The sequence below is a fragment of the Eurypyga helias genome, unplaced genomic scaffold, assembly GCF_000690775.1.
Source record: "Eurypyga helias isolate BGI_N326 unplaced genomic scaffold, ASM69077v1 scaffold936, whole genome shotgun sequence".
In the NCBI taxonomy this organism is placed as follows: Eukaryota; Metazoa; Chordata; class Aves; order Eurypygiformes; family Eurypygidae; genus Eurypyga; species Eurypyga helias.
The window spans coordinates 3,248-21,335 of record NW_010255847.1 but is presented as its reverse complement, the minus strand read 5'-3'; the positions used below and the strand labels follow the sequence as shown (position 1 = coordinate 21,335).

The 18,088-nt window shown below is 40.6% G+C and overlaps 1 protein-coding gene across 1 annotated transcript; it reads left to right on the top strand.

The window, feature by feature from the left end:
- The first annotated feature begins 325 nt into the window (after positions 1 to 325).
- Positions 326 to 14,411, top strand: CCDC82 (coiled-coil domain containing 82). Its single transcript, XM_010153430.1, has 7 exons — positions 326 to 874; positions 1,515 to 1,740; positions 2,866 to 2,958; positions 5,186 to 5,310; positions 6,981 to 7,151; positions 13,612 to 13,797; positions 14,346 to 14,411. Exons 1-7 carry the CDS (start codon positions 326 to 328, stop codon positions 14,409 to 14,411), a joined length of 1,416 nt encoding a protein of 471 aa, XP_010151732.1.
- Positions 14,412 to 18,088: the final 3,677 nt, after the last annotated feature.

Here is an 18,088-nt window from a genome sequence, read left to right as displayed (position 1 = left end):
GCCCCGGTCTGCCTCAGCCCTAGGCTTCCAGTGTTGGAGGGGATACTGGGGTCTGTAGCTGCACTTTAGACATGGCTTTTCCCATTTGTCCATGCTGGGTGTGGGCAGTACATTTACATCCTGTTCAGGAGTTACTGTGCCTGCCTAGTTTTGTTTGATGATGATTTCTGCGGGTTTCTCACTCCTGCTATTAAGTCATAAGTGTATGTAACAAAACAGACATGCCCTTCTTTGTTTAGGTGGTGGGGTTTTTTTTTGAATGGCATCATGTAATACGTGCTTTGTTGTACCAGTTTACATTCTGGTGTGTTATCACAGCCTTCCAATGGAGGTAAAAGCTGTTGTCAGAAGATATGAAACAAGAAGCAAGACAGCAGGAGCGAAACTGTCATCATCCAAATCCCGAGTTGATTGGAGACGCACTAAAAGGGAGCTCATACTGCTTGACAGCAGTGACGAATCATCAGGTACCTCTGAGGAGGAAGAGCCTACCACATCAGAAGATGAAGTAGATGAAAAAAATGAAACTGTTGTGAAAAACAGCCTTTCAGATCAGGAAGAGAAAAGCCACCATGGAGAAGTAACAGAAGAAGGTGAGGATGAGTGCATCGTGCCTGGGAAGCGTAAAAGGTTCAACAGCTCTGTCTTGTACGACAGTGATGAAAGTGAGGACAGTGATATACTTGTTAGAAAAGTTTTTGCCAAACGCCACTGTATAATGGATGAAGATGAGAGTTCTGAAGGAAAGCAGTCTGATAAAACCTGCCCTACGGAAAACGTTTCTACTAATAAGAAACAGAAAGTGTTTGCAAAACTGAAAGAACTTGCAAGACAAAGAGCAGCTCGGAGATCCTGCAGCAGTGAAAATTGTGAGGTCTGGATTTTATCTTTGGAGTTCAGTTGGAGACAATACTGAATGTAGGGGAAGGCAAAGACATTTAATAGATACAAATCAGTGGGATTTTATTTGTTTTGGTTTTTATTCATGACAAATAGTTGTGTCACATTTTAACAGTTTTCGCTGTAACTAAGTAACTATTGACTGCTGAAAACCTTTTTCTTGAGTTAAATTTTAATCACTGTGGATTTAAGAATTTCTTTCTGTTTGCTCTTTCAGGGATTCTGATGACTAAGCAGCTTAGATACCTGTGTTGTGTCTTCTCTACATAGTCAGAAAGGAAAAACATCTTTATCACTCCTTTTTTTCTTTCATAAAGAAGACACACATGAGAGAACTATAAAATGATTTTTACCAAGAAACAGAATACCTGCTGAAGTAACTTAGATCTCGCGTTAGCTTAATTGCTACAGAAAGAGTGAAGACAGGTACATGGAGGTGGCTGGTTTAAAGCTGAAATTGTCTAGTACAGAACTATGTACTTTTGGGGAACGTATTTCTTGTTAACTGAACAGTGGTATTAGAAGGTCAAAAATCTTATCCAGTATATGTAGTATTTCATCAGTGCAAATACTGAAAATTCTTGTCTTTGAAATACTTTTTAAAATTTAATTAGGATTCTGATGCTGAAGCAGAAATAGAAGAGGACCCACTCTGTCTCTTGCCCTTCACACCAACAGAAGGTAGTGAAACTGACAGTGGCAGTATGAAGGATTTTATAGTAGAGGAAGATGAGGATGAGGATGATGACAGCACAGAGCATGTAGCGAGTGAAAACCAGCCACAACGAAAGGAACCAAGTATTTCAAATAGCGAGTTGCTGGCATACTACGTCCCACACCGTAAGATCAAAATTGGTGACAGTTCTATATGTATAACTTGCTTGTACTGCTGTAATAAACATTAATGGACTGTAAATATAAATAGTGTATAGTAGGATATGATCATTTAAAAGCAGATTCCTAAAAGGCTTCAATTTGTTATGGAACTACTCACCGTACTAGGTTTCCACAGTAAACTTTACAGTCTTTTCTGTATCTTATTTAAAGAAAGGTATAATCTGGGGGGAAGGAAGGGAAACTCTGTTGCACAGATTTTTTTTCTTAAGTTGGTCTGATTTAGGATGAAGTAGGCTGCCGATGATGCAGTCATTGCTGTGGAGACCTAAAAGCATTATCCTCCACCTTCTGATACATGCTAAGAGCAGCTGTGATAATTCTGGCCAAATTCTGTTCTGGAGAGTGATGTAAAATTCTTGCCATGAGTTTGGAGTTTTGAGATTTGGAATTTTTTTTCTTAATGTCTTTTTATTCCATGGTGGTGTTACTTGGGAGCACAGGTCTGTGGGGGTTTCTGAATGCCCTGGTCAACTTTGGCTGACCTGCTCAGAGCCATAAATTTTTTTTCAAGCTGATCTTTTGTGAAAGCTGGTATCTGATGCTAGTTATCTTCTGACATAGTTTGTTGTTCAGAAGTAGGTGTGTACTGACCGGATGGTTGGTGCTAGTGTAAATGGCCACAACCATTTATGGTATTTCTTCCTCAGTAAAGACCTGAGCAGAATTCTATGTATTTGAAGGAAAGTTATAAAAAAGAAAAGGAAAAAAAAATCCACAAGCCTGACCTTCTCTGGTTGATTAGCATTATGTCCTGCTATTCATAGAAGAAATTATTCTTTGCTAGTTTGTACCTCTGAGTGGGCCTTTCTTGCTGAAAGGATGTGCAACTGTAGGATGCTAACGTTCATTAAGATCACTGGGATGAGAAGCACTATTTAAAGGCAAGGTCTTAAGGGTGTGGATATTGTACACTGAAATTGTTTTTAAATCCATATGTAAATGACATTAACATTCTGAGTTTATAGTAATGGGGGAAAAAATCTTACAGGACTTTTAACAATGCTCGCAACTGTTACTTTGTTTTCGGGTTTTTTTTGGTAAATTCCTGTTACATTGCTTTTTTCCCAGTATCTCGCTGTGATCATTATGTACACTTGAAAAGAATAGTAAAGGCTTTCCTCATCAATGCCATTGATGACACTTTTCTGAGCTCATTATATGGTAAGTAAATTGCATTAAGTAATATAATAGTGCATTCAAAGTTATACAAAGACATTTATTTAGGGAAAGATGTGTCTCCTGATTAGACTATTAGACATTCTGTGATTCTATGACTACAGCACTGTGAGTCCTGAGATCTGTTCTTGCTTTTGCTCATCTGTAACTTTTGGGAGTGAGGGGGGAAAATCCATCTGAAAAGGATAATCTTGGAAAAATGTGTAGACTTAATTCTTTTAAGCCTAGAAGGCATTCTGAGATGTAGGGAAGTCTTTCTGTGTTACTGATCAATAGTAACAGTTCTAGCATGAAAGCAAAATCAGTTTCAAAGTAGGTATCTCAATGGAAACATTGCAAGGTCGGCTGATTTGTCAAAATGTCACAGAATGGTTTGGGTTGGAAGGGACCTTAAAGACCATCCGGTTCCAACCCCCCTGCCATGGGCAGGGACACCTTCCACTAGACCAGGTTGCTCCAAGCCTTATCCAGCCTGGCCTTGAACACTTCCAGGGATGGGGCATCCACAGCTTCTCTGGGCAACCTGTGCCAGTGCCTGTTCCAACCTCTCCATGTGGAATTTAATGTCACATGCTTCATAGCTTTTTCTGAGCAATTTGGTAGGTGATAGATAATTTTAGTTAGAACTCCAAATCTGATTTTTATTTTCCTTTTTTTTTTAACATTTGTGCTTTCAGATAAAACAAATCCATTCCAGCTGCAGGCAGTACTGCTTGTCTTGTTCTTGCTGAGGAAATGCTTTTTGGCATTTGGCCTAGGGGGGCTGAATGGCAGCCTCACATGCAGTTTGAGAAGTATTGTGAAGGTGGGATTATGGAGAGGACTGTCAGTGTCAGGTTGTGGAAGGAGGTGGCGAAGTGCCAAAGAGTGGCAGTTTTAGCCTCATTGGAAGTAAGAGGGAATGGAGAAACTGAAGTAGACCACAGACTTCAGGATAAAGACTATGCTCTTGGAGCTAAAAATATCACTCATCTAGCACTGCTGGTTCTTTCAGGTGATAGTTTTGTTTTGCTTTAACAAGTGAAAACAGGCTTATGAAAAATAAACTTTGCCAGGTTTATGTTGTAACAGCTTCTTTCTACTTCAACTTTTATTTGCTCTACAAAGTAAAAACTTACTGCCAAGGTGCTGGAAGTGTATCAGCTGCATAGCTGAGTTGGAGGTTGTGTTCTTTCTGAACAAGGTTGTATAGTATGAAGGTAGCCTAGCAAAAGATACATTTTTGTAACACACCACTGAGTTTTCTGTGGTAATGGAAGTGAATCTCTTCGTTAGTTTGTATCAATAGTAGCTACTTCAGTATTAGAATTCACACCTGCTTTTTATTGTGAGGGATTCATTTATGGGCTAGGACAGCCTCTTCAAGCTTTTTATATAGCTGACTTACTGAAAGTGTGTGTTTATAAAGTGCAATTAATTGTGATTATAGTGGCCATAATCATAGTGACAACACTTTTTATACAGAAAGCTAGATAGCCAGTGGTCCCTTTCTTTTATAACAGCATTGCTACAAGGCTAGGGAGGGCAGCTGCATGAATTTGTAGGTCTGTACATGCTGAAGCTAGAGGTGGTGTGAATTGGGCTGTACCTATGGAAGTCTTGGAGTCCGGCACATGTTTGGGAGACAGCTGTGGAATAGTGGTAGCTTGACTCATCCTCATGCTTGTTTATTTCTTTTACTTGAGTAACTATTTGGAAATACTTAATGCTGCCTAACTCAAGGCATCTGACTGCCGCTGAAGTGTAAAGGTCAGTTTCTATGTCTTCTTTGTAAGTGACCATGAGAGTTGTCAAATTTCTGCTGTGAAGCAGCTCGGAGTGGTTTGTTTTCATGGATTGCAACCTCCTGCCTTAAAAACTGAACAGCTGACATAGCTGGACAAAAAGCAAGGGACTTCACCCCTTGCTTTTCTGTTTTAAATGGGATCGAGTGAGTGGATCTCCATTTGGTATGACAGCTTTTCACTTTAACCTTGATGGCAGAGTTTATTCACATACCTCTTGTGACACAGACTTAAAATACTTAAATATATGTTTATCAAAGATGGATGGATCACCTTTATGGATAATGGTAGCAAACGTATTCAGTAATAATTTATTAAAATCATTCATCGTTCTTAGTATGCAGAAGCATAATGTCCTTGAATTTTATTTGAAGAAACTTGTACAACATAGGGTGGTCAGCAAATTAGTAATGACTCTCACTGAACAGATGGAAAAAGACAAAAGAAGTATGCACAAGATATGCTGCTCTCATTTCATTATTTGGATGACCGCTTCGTTCAGCCTCGTCTGGACAACTTAATCTCTAGAAGTCGCTGGAAAGATCGATATAAGGTATGTAGTTTCTACTTTAAATAGTGAAGTGGGCTCCTAATCATATTATTACTGACAGGTTTTTTTATGCTGTAACTCTTAGTTAAGGTACAATAATAGCTATAATTATATGCTTTTTCATAGAAACTCATTGTTCTTTATCTTGTGTAACTTGTTTTAATACTTAGAAGTATCGGAAGTATCTTATGTGTTTATAACCAGGTAAATATTCAGTTAACAGAACAGAATCTGTTCTCGGTTACCCAAATGCTTCTTTTGCTAACTGCAGCAGGTGACTTTTTGAGGATTTTTTTGTTACTTGCTAAATGTAACAAAATTTCTTCCTCTTCCCAGAAAAAGATAAACCAGTATATTCATAATGAACCTTCTACTACTGGGGGAAAAAAAGTCAATACATGGTAACCTCCTCACTGTATGTGAATTACTAGAATAGTATTGGTGTGGTAGGTGTGGCGATCTAATAATCACTGTAATAGTGGAGTATGGCCAGTGGAGAGATCCAGTGTATTTATTTGAAGCAAAGCAACTGATATATTGGCACCCTGACCCCTTCAAAAAAAAAACCAAAGAAAAGAGATGAGAGACTATCATGGTTTAACTCTGGCTAGCAAAATACTACGAAGTCGCTCTCAGAAATCCCCCTCCCCCTCCCCTCTTCCCATGGAGAGGAAGAATCAGAAGAGAAAGAAATAAGGAAGCTCATAAAATTGAGATAAGAACTATTTACTAATTAAATCTAAACTAATATATACAAGTACTGCTAATAATAAATAATTAAAACTATAGAAAATAAAACACTTGATACAATATGATACAATTCCTTACCACCCACTGACCAATACACAACAGGTGTGGAGTAGGGAGAGTCAGGCCCAGACAGCCCGTGAGCCACAGGCCGAGAGCGATCGCAGGCCGAGAGCTGCAGCCCAGGGTCAGAGCCCGAGCGCTGCCGCAGCAGATTCCAAGTGAACCCCATCAGTGATAGCATGATTGGGAAAACTAAACAAACCCACCAACTCCCTCACGAATGAGCCAGCACAGGAGTTAGTGAAGCAGCTAACGCAGGAGTCAGGAGGGTGTTAGCAAGCGTATGGGAGTGAATGAGAGAGAGTCAGGGAGAGAGTAATGGCTCCCGGACCCCCTCCTCGCCTCTGCCCCGAGCATGACGTACTATGGAATGAAATCCTCCCTTGGTCAGTTGGGGTCAGGTGCCTGAACTGTGTGTTCCAGCGCTGCCTGTAGCGAGACAGCGAGAGCTGGGAACGCAGCTGCAGTGTCAGAAGCAGAGAAAGACCTTGAATTCAGTGCAGGCATTGCCCCGTGCCAGCTGAGAACTTAGCAGGGCTGCTCTCTGCATCCAGGAACAGCTTCCTAGCAGCCACAGTAAAGAGAGTTATCTCTTTCCTGACTGAATCCAGCACAGACAAATAAGTGCCAAGATGCAGGAGCCATTCCTTAGGTCTGAAGCTGAAAAAACTAGAACTGTGTGAAGTGTTTGAAAAGGATTGAGAAGGTATATGTTCACAGCTGAATGGTGTAAAGGCTTCAAAATTTAATTTCTTTTGTTTGTCTGCACCAATTTTGTGTGAGTACAGAGTGCTCAGCAGCCTATTTGAGGCATATTTCAGTTTATGGAGATTCTTTAATGATACTTAAAATCTGTTTTTCAGGAGCGTGTGGATTGTTACCCAGATGTTCGCATAATCTTGAAAGATCCAAAAAACATGTCTTGTCAGGCCTGTGAAATGAACCGGTATTGTAAGTTTAACGTGCTGCTCTCTGGAAAGCTTTATAATAGTAGAACTTTGGAAGTGGATGACTTCATGTCAGATGACAAGCAGGTAACTTTAAACAAGTGCCCTATATAATTATTTTTAAGCTTTTTTCTAGTGTTACAGAAAATCGTACAAAGATCAGATATCCTCTCAACACATCTAAGGTCTGTAATACTAGAGGCAAGAGTGTAGCTGTGGACTTCCATGTCTCAGCCCTATTAATTTTTAAAATATAAGGACCATTTTGCAGTTTGGAAGAGTATAGTCTCGGATTTACATAGGAATTATGAAGGAAGTTCCGGTGAAACTTAAAAAGGTTGAATAGAGGCATTCCCCTGCCCATCCTTTCTTATATGTTGGGAAAGAGGTAATGAAAAGTATCCTTAACGAAACCTGATTTTTATCAAGAAAATAAATCCGATGGTTTTCTGTGACCTTTGCTTTGCCTGCATTGCCATGATTGATGTGCTGTTTCCTCAGTGCTTTTGCTGCTTAACGTTAGACCTGATGTTAGACCTGTACTTGCACCTCAGTAAGTGCTGTAAGTACATCCAGCCATGAGCTGAACTTCATGATAAAAAGGATAAAGGGCCCTGAGACATATGATAGGGTTAATTGATAACTCTTGCCCTCAGGTCAAAATTGACGTTTGCCTCAATTTTTCTTCTACTTGAAATCTCTGCAGTCTGAGTCTCATCCAGGGCAAGAAGGCAACTCCAGTTCCATGGCATCCTGCTCAGCATGCTTGTCTTGTGGTACATGGGTAGGCAGTCTGAAACTGTGTGTGTCAGGAAGGCTGACCGCACACAGGAGATTCACATACTAACCAAAGTTCTAATATGAGCACTCAATCAGTTACTTCTAAAGTGGTTTTTTGTTTTGTCAGAGAAAAGCCCTTTACCTTTGTATGCTTATAATGCCCTTAAGATTTTCCCAGCGGGAATCTTGAATTGATCAGCTTTCAGAAAATTCTAAAAGTAGCTTTCTGTACAACAATCATCTCCACTGTGTTTTCTAGTTTGCTGCAAGGAAGGCTGGTTCTACATTGGGTTACTAAGTTTGCTAATTCTGTGCCTGCTGTGCCTCGAGCATTTGCAGCATCCATGTGCCCTCCAACAGTTCTTGTTTGCGCTGGGTCAGAATGTTGAGTGAAACAGTGCCACTGTCGTTCTAACAGTCCAAGTGCAGCCTGGTCAGAACCTACTGCTTCATTCTTCAGATTTTTTTCCCACCTGCTGTTTCCCATGTACCTATCCACTCAGGACTAAGTATCTTGACACTTGAAATTGCTGACCTTCTTTTAAGAAAACTTGTTCCTAGCTGCTTCAATACATTATATTAGAGCCTTTTTCTCATTACTGCATTATCAGAACTACTTGTCCAAAGTCTTGCATCTTTTTTTCACTCAGTTGTCTGTAGTAAGACATTTTGGATTAAATTGTATTTTTGGAATGAAAGATATCTTTCATCTTGTTACATGATGTATTACTAGGCAGTCATTTTAGATTACTTGAGCAGTCAGTTTTGTTATATTTGACAGCTGAGACTTTTGAAGACCTTGGTTGTTAAGAACCTCTGTGTTCCTAATATTTAGGGCTCTTCCCTTCAAATTTACAGCTACCAGTAGTTGTTATGATTAGGTATGCATAGGACCCTCTTCAGTAATGTAATTCATGACCTCTTATGATAAACTCAAAGCACATGATTTGACAAGAATAAAATGGTGCCACAGCTGTGTACCAAGCTGATATCCAAGTTCTGCCTGTCCTCCTTTTCAGGAGGTGTCGAAGGTACATTCCTTTTCTGTGTGAGTGTAAAAGAATCTTTAAATCCTCACAGTATCTGCTGACAAGAAAAAAGTGTAAGAACAAGTTGTATTTACAATATATTTTAAAATGCAGTGTAATAGGATTTCTTATGTAAAAATGAAGTGAAGCCCTCATCAAACTGGAAGTACACCTTACTGATGCTCGAGGCTATATTGTTTGGATCTAACAGAGATTTGAGAGGTGTCAGTGTTGATTATCATTGTATCATCATACTGGGCTTTGCATATAATGCAGAATCTAGGAAAATCTGTGCCAGTTTTTCTTAAATAGGCTACAAACCCTTCTGAGCAGCAGTTGCTAATACTCTGCTTTAATAAGCCTGTGTGTGCATGATAGTCAAGAGAGCTAGGCTTTTCCAGCAAAGGCTTTTCCCCTTCTTTACGGCAGGACAACAGCAAGCCCTTGGCAGTTGTACTAGCACCGATACTGCAGTCCATCGTACGGTCACTGCTTCCTTACGTGCAGGTCTCTAAACACAGATCACTGATTTTAAAAATGGTCATTTTTTTCATGGGAATTGTGTGCCTTACTTAACCAGAAATAATAAGTGAACTAGCACAAGAATTTAATCTTTACTCAGCTTCCAAGTCAGCTGTAGAAATAACAGTAGCAATTGCCTCACTGCTGTCCAAACATTGTCCTACATAAAGCATTGGCTGTATTTCACTTTGTATTGTAGTGGCTTGCTATCTCATTTTTGTACTCTTCAGCTTTTCTTACCCTGTGCACCCCAGCATCTGGTGAGATGCTGCCATGTGCATGTTCGGTACAGCTTAGGGGCTGTGTAACAGACCCAGGAACGAGAGTTACCGAGCGCTTTCCTGTAATTTTTGATAGTGTCTTTGTAATGCAACATTTGGCTTCTTGTGGTGACCTGTAATTTAGACTGCCAAAGCTACTGTTCTCAAGCAGTCCTTGAAGTTCTGCTGGCAATGTGTTTATCAACTTCTCCTTCCAGTTGAGAGAAAAAAAAACAAGAGGTGCACAGAGCTACATAAAACTGGCACTTCAAGAACTTCATGGACTTAAAGAGAAGGCAGTCCAGCACTGTCAGAGTGAATGGAAACATGTAGCTGCAGTGTTCTCTAAAGTTTTATTTGAAAATACCCAAGAAAAGTGGATGTGGAGAGAACAAAACTAGACCTCCAACCCTCCTCTTCTGCATAAAACTTTCCTTTTCTCTCATCTGTGAAGTATTCTGCTTTGCCAGTAGAAGAGAAACAGCTGTTCCAGTTTTGCTTAGGTTTGCAGTGATTGCTCTCTGTAGCTGCCAATTCTCATTCCTCCATGGTCCAGGAGAATCAACCAGTTTCGAGGTATAAGTGTCCCCCACACTTGGCTCCTGCGGCACCTGGATTATGAACTGTTTTCTATTCTCAGTCTTGGTGTTCTACTGTGGCTTATAATGGTGCTTAGGGGACATGGATTCAGTCACTACATGTTGTGCTGTTGTCAGGCTGTGCTCCTGCATTCCATACAAAGTGTTTTAACACAGCTCTGGCTGATATGGCCAGCTTGAGTAGATAAGCATTAGGACAGTCACGGAGAACTGTGAGAGGAAAAAATTAGTATGAGAACAGTACTGAGATTCTTTCCAAAGCTGCATTCTGAAATAGCATTGTATTTTTAGATAGTCTTTCTTGCTTTAAAAACACAATACATAATTACATGATACGATACTTAGCTATTTGCCTCTCGTAGTTCTTCAGTGTAGAAATACTTTACACCTCGCACATAAATGAGCTATGAAACTCACTGTCACAAGATATTTTGGAAGCAAAATGTTAGTGGATCCCAAAAAGGATTAGACAAGTTCTTGAGGAAGCTTCTTCCACACTATTGGACACAATTGGCATGATACAGACTGTCTTAACAGTTGACTGCTAGAAGTCGTATGGTAATGTTAGGATCATTCTGGTGTTCTTCCTGCATCTCATACTAACTTCCAAAATATCCCTTGCTTCTGAAGGGGATCTGAACTGGGCCATCATAGAATCATAGAATGGTTAGGGTTGGAAGGGACCTTAAAGATCTTCTAGTTCCAACCCCCCTGCCATGGGCAGGGACACCTTCCACTAGACCAGGTTGCTCAAAGCCTCATCCAGCCTGGCCTTGAACACTTCCAGGGATGGGGCATCCCCAGCTTCTCTGGGCAACCTGTTCCAGTGCCTCACCACCCTCTCCATGAAGAATTTCTTCCTGACATCTAATCTAAACCTCCCTGATTTCAATTTATACCCATTCCCCCTTGTCCTATCACTACAGGCTCTTGTAAAAAGTCCTCTCCCAGTACCCTTGTAGGCCCCCTTCAGATACTGGCAAGCTGCAATGAGGTCTCCTCGGAGCCTCCTCTTCTCCAGGCTGAACAAGCCCAGTTCTCGCAGCCTTTCGTCATAGGAGAGGTGCTCCAGCCCTCTGAGCATCTTCGTGGCCCTCCTCTGGACTCGCTCCAAGTGGTCAATATCCTTCTGATATTGAGGGCTCCCCAGCTGGACGCAGTACTCCAGGTGGGGTCTCACCAGAGCAGAGTAGAGGGGCAGAATCCCCTCCCTCGACCTGCTGGCCACACCTCTCCGGATACAAGATGGTATTTCCTGTTTTACATCACAAAATGTTCCAGATACCACACCTCACTGCTTGGGATTCTTGAAAAGATAAGAAATGCCCTGTGAAACACCGAAGCTCAGTTGTTGATTGTTTCAGTATTTGAAATGGTCCTTCTGGAAACTTGAAAGAATGAAGGCTATGCATAGGTTGGTAGATCTGGCACTTCAGAAGCACCTACACCACCAAACACAAGCCTTAGCTTCTCAGTTTTGGGGAGAGTAGAAAATGGAGCTGCACATAGGTACGTGTACGGGATCAGTGGACAATTGCGATACAGCAATAGGAGTTATCTCAGGATGGTTACAATTTCAGTTAGATCAAATCAGAAGTGCTTTTGAGTGTGTCTCGACTTCAGTGATACTACGTCTGCTTGTGTCAGTTGAGCTGATGGTTGATATCTTTAAGAAAATATATTAATAGTGCATCTAAATATAAATTTGGTATATATAATATTTATGCTTTTCTGTTACTGTCATTGTCAGTAGGTGCTGCCAGTGGTAGGTTATGCAAGTACGTCAGGTGTTTTGGAGAACTCCTCACAGATACAAACATTTGGTCATGCATTCAGAAAAGCTTCCTGAAAATGTGGGTTGCAAACATTGATTAAAACTTAACCTTCTCATAATTTACAATTTAGATTATTACCAATGGCAGTACTAAAGGGTATCACTGTTGTGGCTCAGAAGAGATCATTCTGAAATATATATAACATGGTTGGGTCTTTGATATGGATGTGTGTGTCATCTGACATAGCAATGCAGTTGCAGCTTGCGCTACTGATGCAAATAACTTTGGCCTTTAGCCATTTAGGCGCTGGTTACTCACAAAGGTGTGACAAGGCATCAGTCCAAAACAATGCTGCCCTTGAAGGATAAGTGGATGGAGTCTTTTATTTTTTTAGAAAAACTAAATCAGTTTCTCCTGTTCTCCTGTATGCATCAGGAGCTGAATTCCTTTACAGATGTATTAATTATGTTGCTTTTGAGTGTAGGAAATGTAACCTCTGACAGCCAGGCAGTTGTAGATTTCTTACCTGATAGGCTTGGTCTCCATGGTTTGAAGTAGTAATCGGTGCAGCTGTGGGTTGTTTATAGGAAGTAGATTCCTCTTCCAATTTGCCATTGTACGTACTTGGAACTACTTCTCTTGTAGGAACGGAACGAAACTTACTCTTGTGAGACACAGGATGTCCTTAAATACAGATGAACTTCGACTCTTTCTCCCTCCCCACACCCCAATTTCACATATTCTTAGTGAAGATTTCAGATTGCCATGGTCAATAATGAATTTACTCTAATCCATGCTGTGATGATGTATTTGCAAGTGTATTTCCCATTTGTTTATCAATACTGCTGTAAAGAAATCTGTTAAATATGACAGTTCTGTCTTTCCTGCGTGGAAAGTGTAGGAGTAAACCAGGTAATAACTGGGAGATAGAGAGGCTTTGATTTCTACAGCATTATGCCCTAGCTAAACCTGCCAGACAGTTACAGATTAACACTTGCACTGTATAAAACCTTGTGTTTACAGTTTTATTTTCATGAAATACAATCTCTGTGTATATATTTATTAAATACATGTTTCTAGGCACACATCTATTTGTAATCATAAGTGTTTTTTGAAGGAATATTGAAAATTATTCAGTCTACAAAATGCTAGGACTCATGTTTCATGCCCCAAGGGAATACTACATATTAAGCAAAAATAATCAAATAATTTCCCTTCCTTTGCTTTCACAATGTGATGGTTGTCTAAAATGCTAGTGATTTGTAACAAAGTTCTACCAGGAGAAAGGAAAGATAATACCAATTATTAAACTTGGTTATGTTTGCAAGAAAACTGCACTGATAAGATGCCATTGCATAGACTTGCTGGCTGCTTGTTTGCTCAAAATTTCTTCTGCTGTGGCTGTGAAAACTGCATGGTTTTGGCAGATTTCATGCTTATAGTGTCATTCTGTTTATTCGGTTATTCAAAAAAATCTTCTTAGAGTGACTGACAAAATCTTCCTAGACTGACTTAGCCGTTCGGTATGTTGTCAAGATAATCACAGTTCCATCACAGCGAATGATTTGTTCACTTTGGCCTAGGTTTTGAAGGTCGGCATGGTGTGTGCAAATCGTACAAGAGTTTATCACAACTTGAAGCACTTCAAGTACAAGTTGTATGTGGATTGCAGCTCCTTTACGGAGTTGGATGGCGTTGAGGATGAACCGGTCAAAGACACAGTCGAACGGCTTTTCAGCCAGTTGGAAGACAGTGGGTGGATTCAGAAGGTATGACTGATTTGATGTATCCTTTTCCAAGGAGATAAAAGTAAGCTGAGATAAAATGTCTGATTTAATTGATCAGTTCTGAGTCATTGGGCTTCAGCAGTATAACTCAGCTGCTCATCCACTTCTGCTGACCCAGTCTCACACCATGGTGTGCCGCTGCGTTCACACAGAGTTTGTGTCAACTTTTGACGTTAAGCTTTTTGACAGCTGCCTGATCTCTGGGCTGTGGTGGGCAGGCTCCCGTTTCATTTGAAAGCAGCAACACGACAGACTCCAGCTGCAGCTTAGAAAGATTGGAAACGCATACGGGAGCACAGTGAGAGTGTTTTACTTCTCTGTTTATGCTGAAGTACTTTGACTTACTCAGAAGCACTTTATGTACTCTTTTAAGACAAGTTGTACAGTTGCATTTAGCAAGGTTTCAGATACATTGCTTCCGAATTGTTATTGGAATGCTTGTTGATGTGTTGAAGAAAAAGAAAAGTGATCTTTACGTAATTCAGTTATTAAACATTGACAGAATAATACAGGTTTTATTTTATTTGCAGAGATATAATGATCTTGAAGACTACCTAAATGATGCAGACAGTTTCCAAGAAGAGAAAATGGATTAAGTGGTCATACAGCTCTTTGAAAGAGATCTTGTGAAAATTTGAATGGCCTGCTTTATCTGCATGCACTTTATCTCTGGCCTTCAAGATTTTTTTAGGTTGTCTTATACTTAAAACTTTACTGTTTCGGAGTGAGCTGTACCTTTTTTTTTTCCTCATCTGTGCCAATAATAACCAAAAGTTTTACCGAATCAATCCTTCCAGTCTTACTGCATGGGTCACTTGAAGTTTCCTTCTGTTCTTAAAAATATCTCATTATGTGTTTACTTGTGAAATAAAATTTCCACTTTGTAGGGAAGGTAGGAGATGACTTGCATCCTACCGTCCTTGATGCTCATTACATGCATGTCCAATCATTTCGAATGATAGTTACAGTAAACAGGGCCCAAATGCAAAGATCTATTTCCCCTCCGAGGAATCAGTATGGACTGTTGCAAGGCAACAGAGGAACTACTCTGGAGCCCTGACTACAGTTGCAGCTGTAGTCATCCCTCCCGTCAGAGAGTAGGTGATGAGTCACGTTACAGGCGTCATACAGACCCAGTCTGGCTTAGCCATCTAAGTGAGCGCTTGGGCCCACATTGCTGTCTCTGATAAGCAGCTGGGGTAATTTACTGAGATTTTGAGCATCAAATAACATTGTGCAAACATAATGGCAACAATTTGCAGTAACTAAAAAATTAAGAGAATGGATTCGTGTGGCCATGCGAGATAAGCAACAATTCTTCCAGTGTAACTTAACAGACAGTAGCAGTCACCCAGAATCATGATGCTAGCATTACCTGAATTGCATGAAGCCAAAATGAAAGTTCTTTGGGACCAGGAGAGTAGATTTTTGGGGAGTTAAGCTTACGTACTGCATTGCCTGTTCTGAAAAATTCAGCGTGACCTGGCAGTGTGCGCTGGCAGACCAGAAAGCCAACCGTATCCTGGGCTGTATCAGAAGTGTGGCCAGCAGGTCGAGGGAGGGGATTCTGCCCCTGTACTCTGCTCTGGTGAGACCCCACCTGGAGTGCTGCGTCCAGCTGTGGAACCCTCAACATCAGAAGGATATTGGCCAGTTGGAGCGAGTCCAGAGGAGGCCACGAAGATGCTCAGAGGGCTGGAGCACCTCTGCTATGGGGACAGGCTGAGAGAGTTGGACTTGTTCAGCCTGGAGAAGAGAAGGCTCTGGGGAGACCTTATTGCAGCCTTCCAGTACCTGAAGGAGCTACAAGGAAGCTGGGGGGGACTTTTTACAAGGGCCTGGAGTGACAGGACAAGGGGTAATGGGTTTAAATTGAAAGTGGGGAGGTTTAGATTAGATATCAGGAAGAAGTTCTTCATGGAGAGGGTGGTGAGGCACTGGAACACGTTGCCCAGAGAAGCTATGGATGCCCCATCCCTGGAAGTGTTCCAGGCCAGGCTGGATGAGGCTTTGAGCAACCTGGTCTAGTGGAAGGTGTCCCTGCCCATGGCAGGGGGTTGGAACTGGATGATCTTTAAGGTCCCTTGCAACCCAAACCATTCTGTGATTCTATGGTAGATTTTTCCGTAAGAACTGCCCACATTCGTTTATGCCACCCTACAGGTAACAACAGATCTGCTGCCCAGCTGAGCAGCTGCTGCCAGGTGAGCATCTGATGGCTTTTTCTCCATAGGAACCATACCTTAGATTTGTCATTCAGTGCCCTTTTCCAGCATTCATTGTAAGAAATGAACTGCTTCTATGTTAAGGGTTTGAAATGCAGCAATGGTTTATAAGCTGTTAGAGTGAGCCAATAGCATCCATTCTCTGTAGCACCACACACAGATTTACACACCAAGATGAAAAATCCCAGTGGACAGACCAAGACTTATGCTCAAGTAAACTTGTGTTGAAGATGTTATTTCCATACCTTAACTGTGAGTTAGATGTGTAAATATTCTGAGATTTTATATGTCATATACCTATCTCCCTGTTTACCAAAGCTGAAGGAACTCTGTTTTCTTTTTCCTTCCTCACCCCTGTTCTGCTGGGAATATTTGTGGGAACATACCCATCAACTTAAAAATACTCAGGAACCCATCTTGACTATATCCCTTTTAAGAAAAGTAATCCTTGTGATGCCCCACTTCTTTCTGTTGACAAAATCTCTGTATGCTTTTGTTTGCTTCTCTAGAATAATAAAATAACGTTTACATTTGCTGTAACTTTCTTCTTCCAAAGGAAAGCTGTTCTGAAATAAATGGGCTTTGTACCACATAGTGGAACCCTCCCAGAGCCTTCCTGACTGGTCTTAATTTTTGCTCCCTTCTGAATTTTCTGAAAACGATCACAAATGTACTATTTTTATTTTAAAATCTTGCTCTCGGAATGAATGGTCAATTTGTCATTTTGCCTCATTCAAACCATTTGTTACCCAATTAAATAAGTTTAGGAATTTTCAGATTGCTGATTACTGATAATATTTGGAAAAAATGCCCATTTTGATTGAAAATGAAAATTGGTGAATTTTCCAGAGATTAATTTTACTCTTTTTTTGATATCTACCACATCCCAGATCATATTTCTCACCTCCTCTTTGTTCACCTAAAAAGTGTTAGCTATCTTACTTCTTTCTTGTTCCTGCAGGCGTTTTTTTCCAGATCTGATGTTTTTCTTTCCAACAAGGATACAAAAGTATCCTGTTAGTTTCTTGGGAGAAAGTGCCAGTAGGTTTACTCATCTTGTCTGTGGCATCACCAGTTGGACTAAGAAAATGCCTAGAGCTGACACCACTGATTTCTGTTTCAGTAGGAAACTGACACTTGATCTGGCTTGGCAGGGGCTGAGGTAACGCTTCTGTCTGCATAGTCTCTCTTAAACTTTGATATTCCCCTCAACAAGGCTGGAGGAAGTGCTAATATTTTTGTGTCTGTTGTTTTACCTGAAGTTTCTGCAAAACAGAGAATGTAAAGCATCATATTTATATTTGTCTTCACCACAGGAAATGAAAAGATTGTTTAGAAGAGCCATACATGTAAAAATTTACATCAGATTTTCCAGGACAGGCTGTAAATGCTAATGCTTGTGCAGCATGAAGTACGAAGAGGACTCATAAATACTCAGCATATTTCTAGCAGGAAATTTTTTTACAAATACCTGATGGTGGGAGAAGTCAGAAATCTGACCAGTCTTTCATACTTTCTTTGCCACGCTGGGGAATTTGAAGATAAGGGGTGAGACAATATGATGTTTGTTCTGATGGGACATTTTTAGTTATCTTCAGTGTCAATTTTTGAAGTAGTAGCTCTAATTAAGATAAAGTACCTGTCTTAACGGAACAATGAAGGGAGCTCTGTATGTCATTAGACGTGGTGCGGGTGATTAACGATTGTACTTGGAAATTACTTTAGTTCCTGTAATGTTGCGATAATCTGCTCTAGTTTAAATTCTGTAACTGGAGACACTGGTAGTGAGTGCTGTGTTCACACAAAGTATTTATGCACAGGGTCGGGTTTACTGATGTGATGTACTTCTGGGAGAGATGGCCCTTTTCGGTCTATTCTGGGCCTGGTTCTTGCCGTGAAGTAAGTGATTTTTCTGCCAATGCCCCTCAGTTTTTGGAAATAAAGTCATTTATGGATCAAAAAGGATGGTAGGCTTTGCTAATAGGCAATAGCTCTTACTTTTTTTTTTTTCTTGACAGTGAAGGCTTCTCCTGTTTCCAAAAAGCAGC

What these genes read in the sequence shown, in the direction of transcription:
- CCDC82 (XM_010153430.1), top strand. Translation starts at nt 326, where the DNA reads ATGGAGGTAAAAGCTGTTGTCAGAAGATATGAAACAAGAAGCAAGACA. An exon ending in GCTGGAAAGATCGATATAAG is followed by an intron (nt 5,311 to 6,980) that starts GTATGTAGTTTC and finishes TCTGTTTTTCAG; the next exon opens with GAGCGTGTGGATTGTTACCC. An exon ending in ACAGTGGGTGGATTCAGAAG is followed by an intron (nt 13,798 to 14,345) that starts GTATGACTGATT and finishes TTTTATTTGCAG; the next exon opens with AGATATAATGATCTTGAAGA.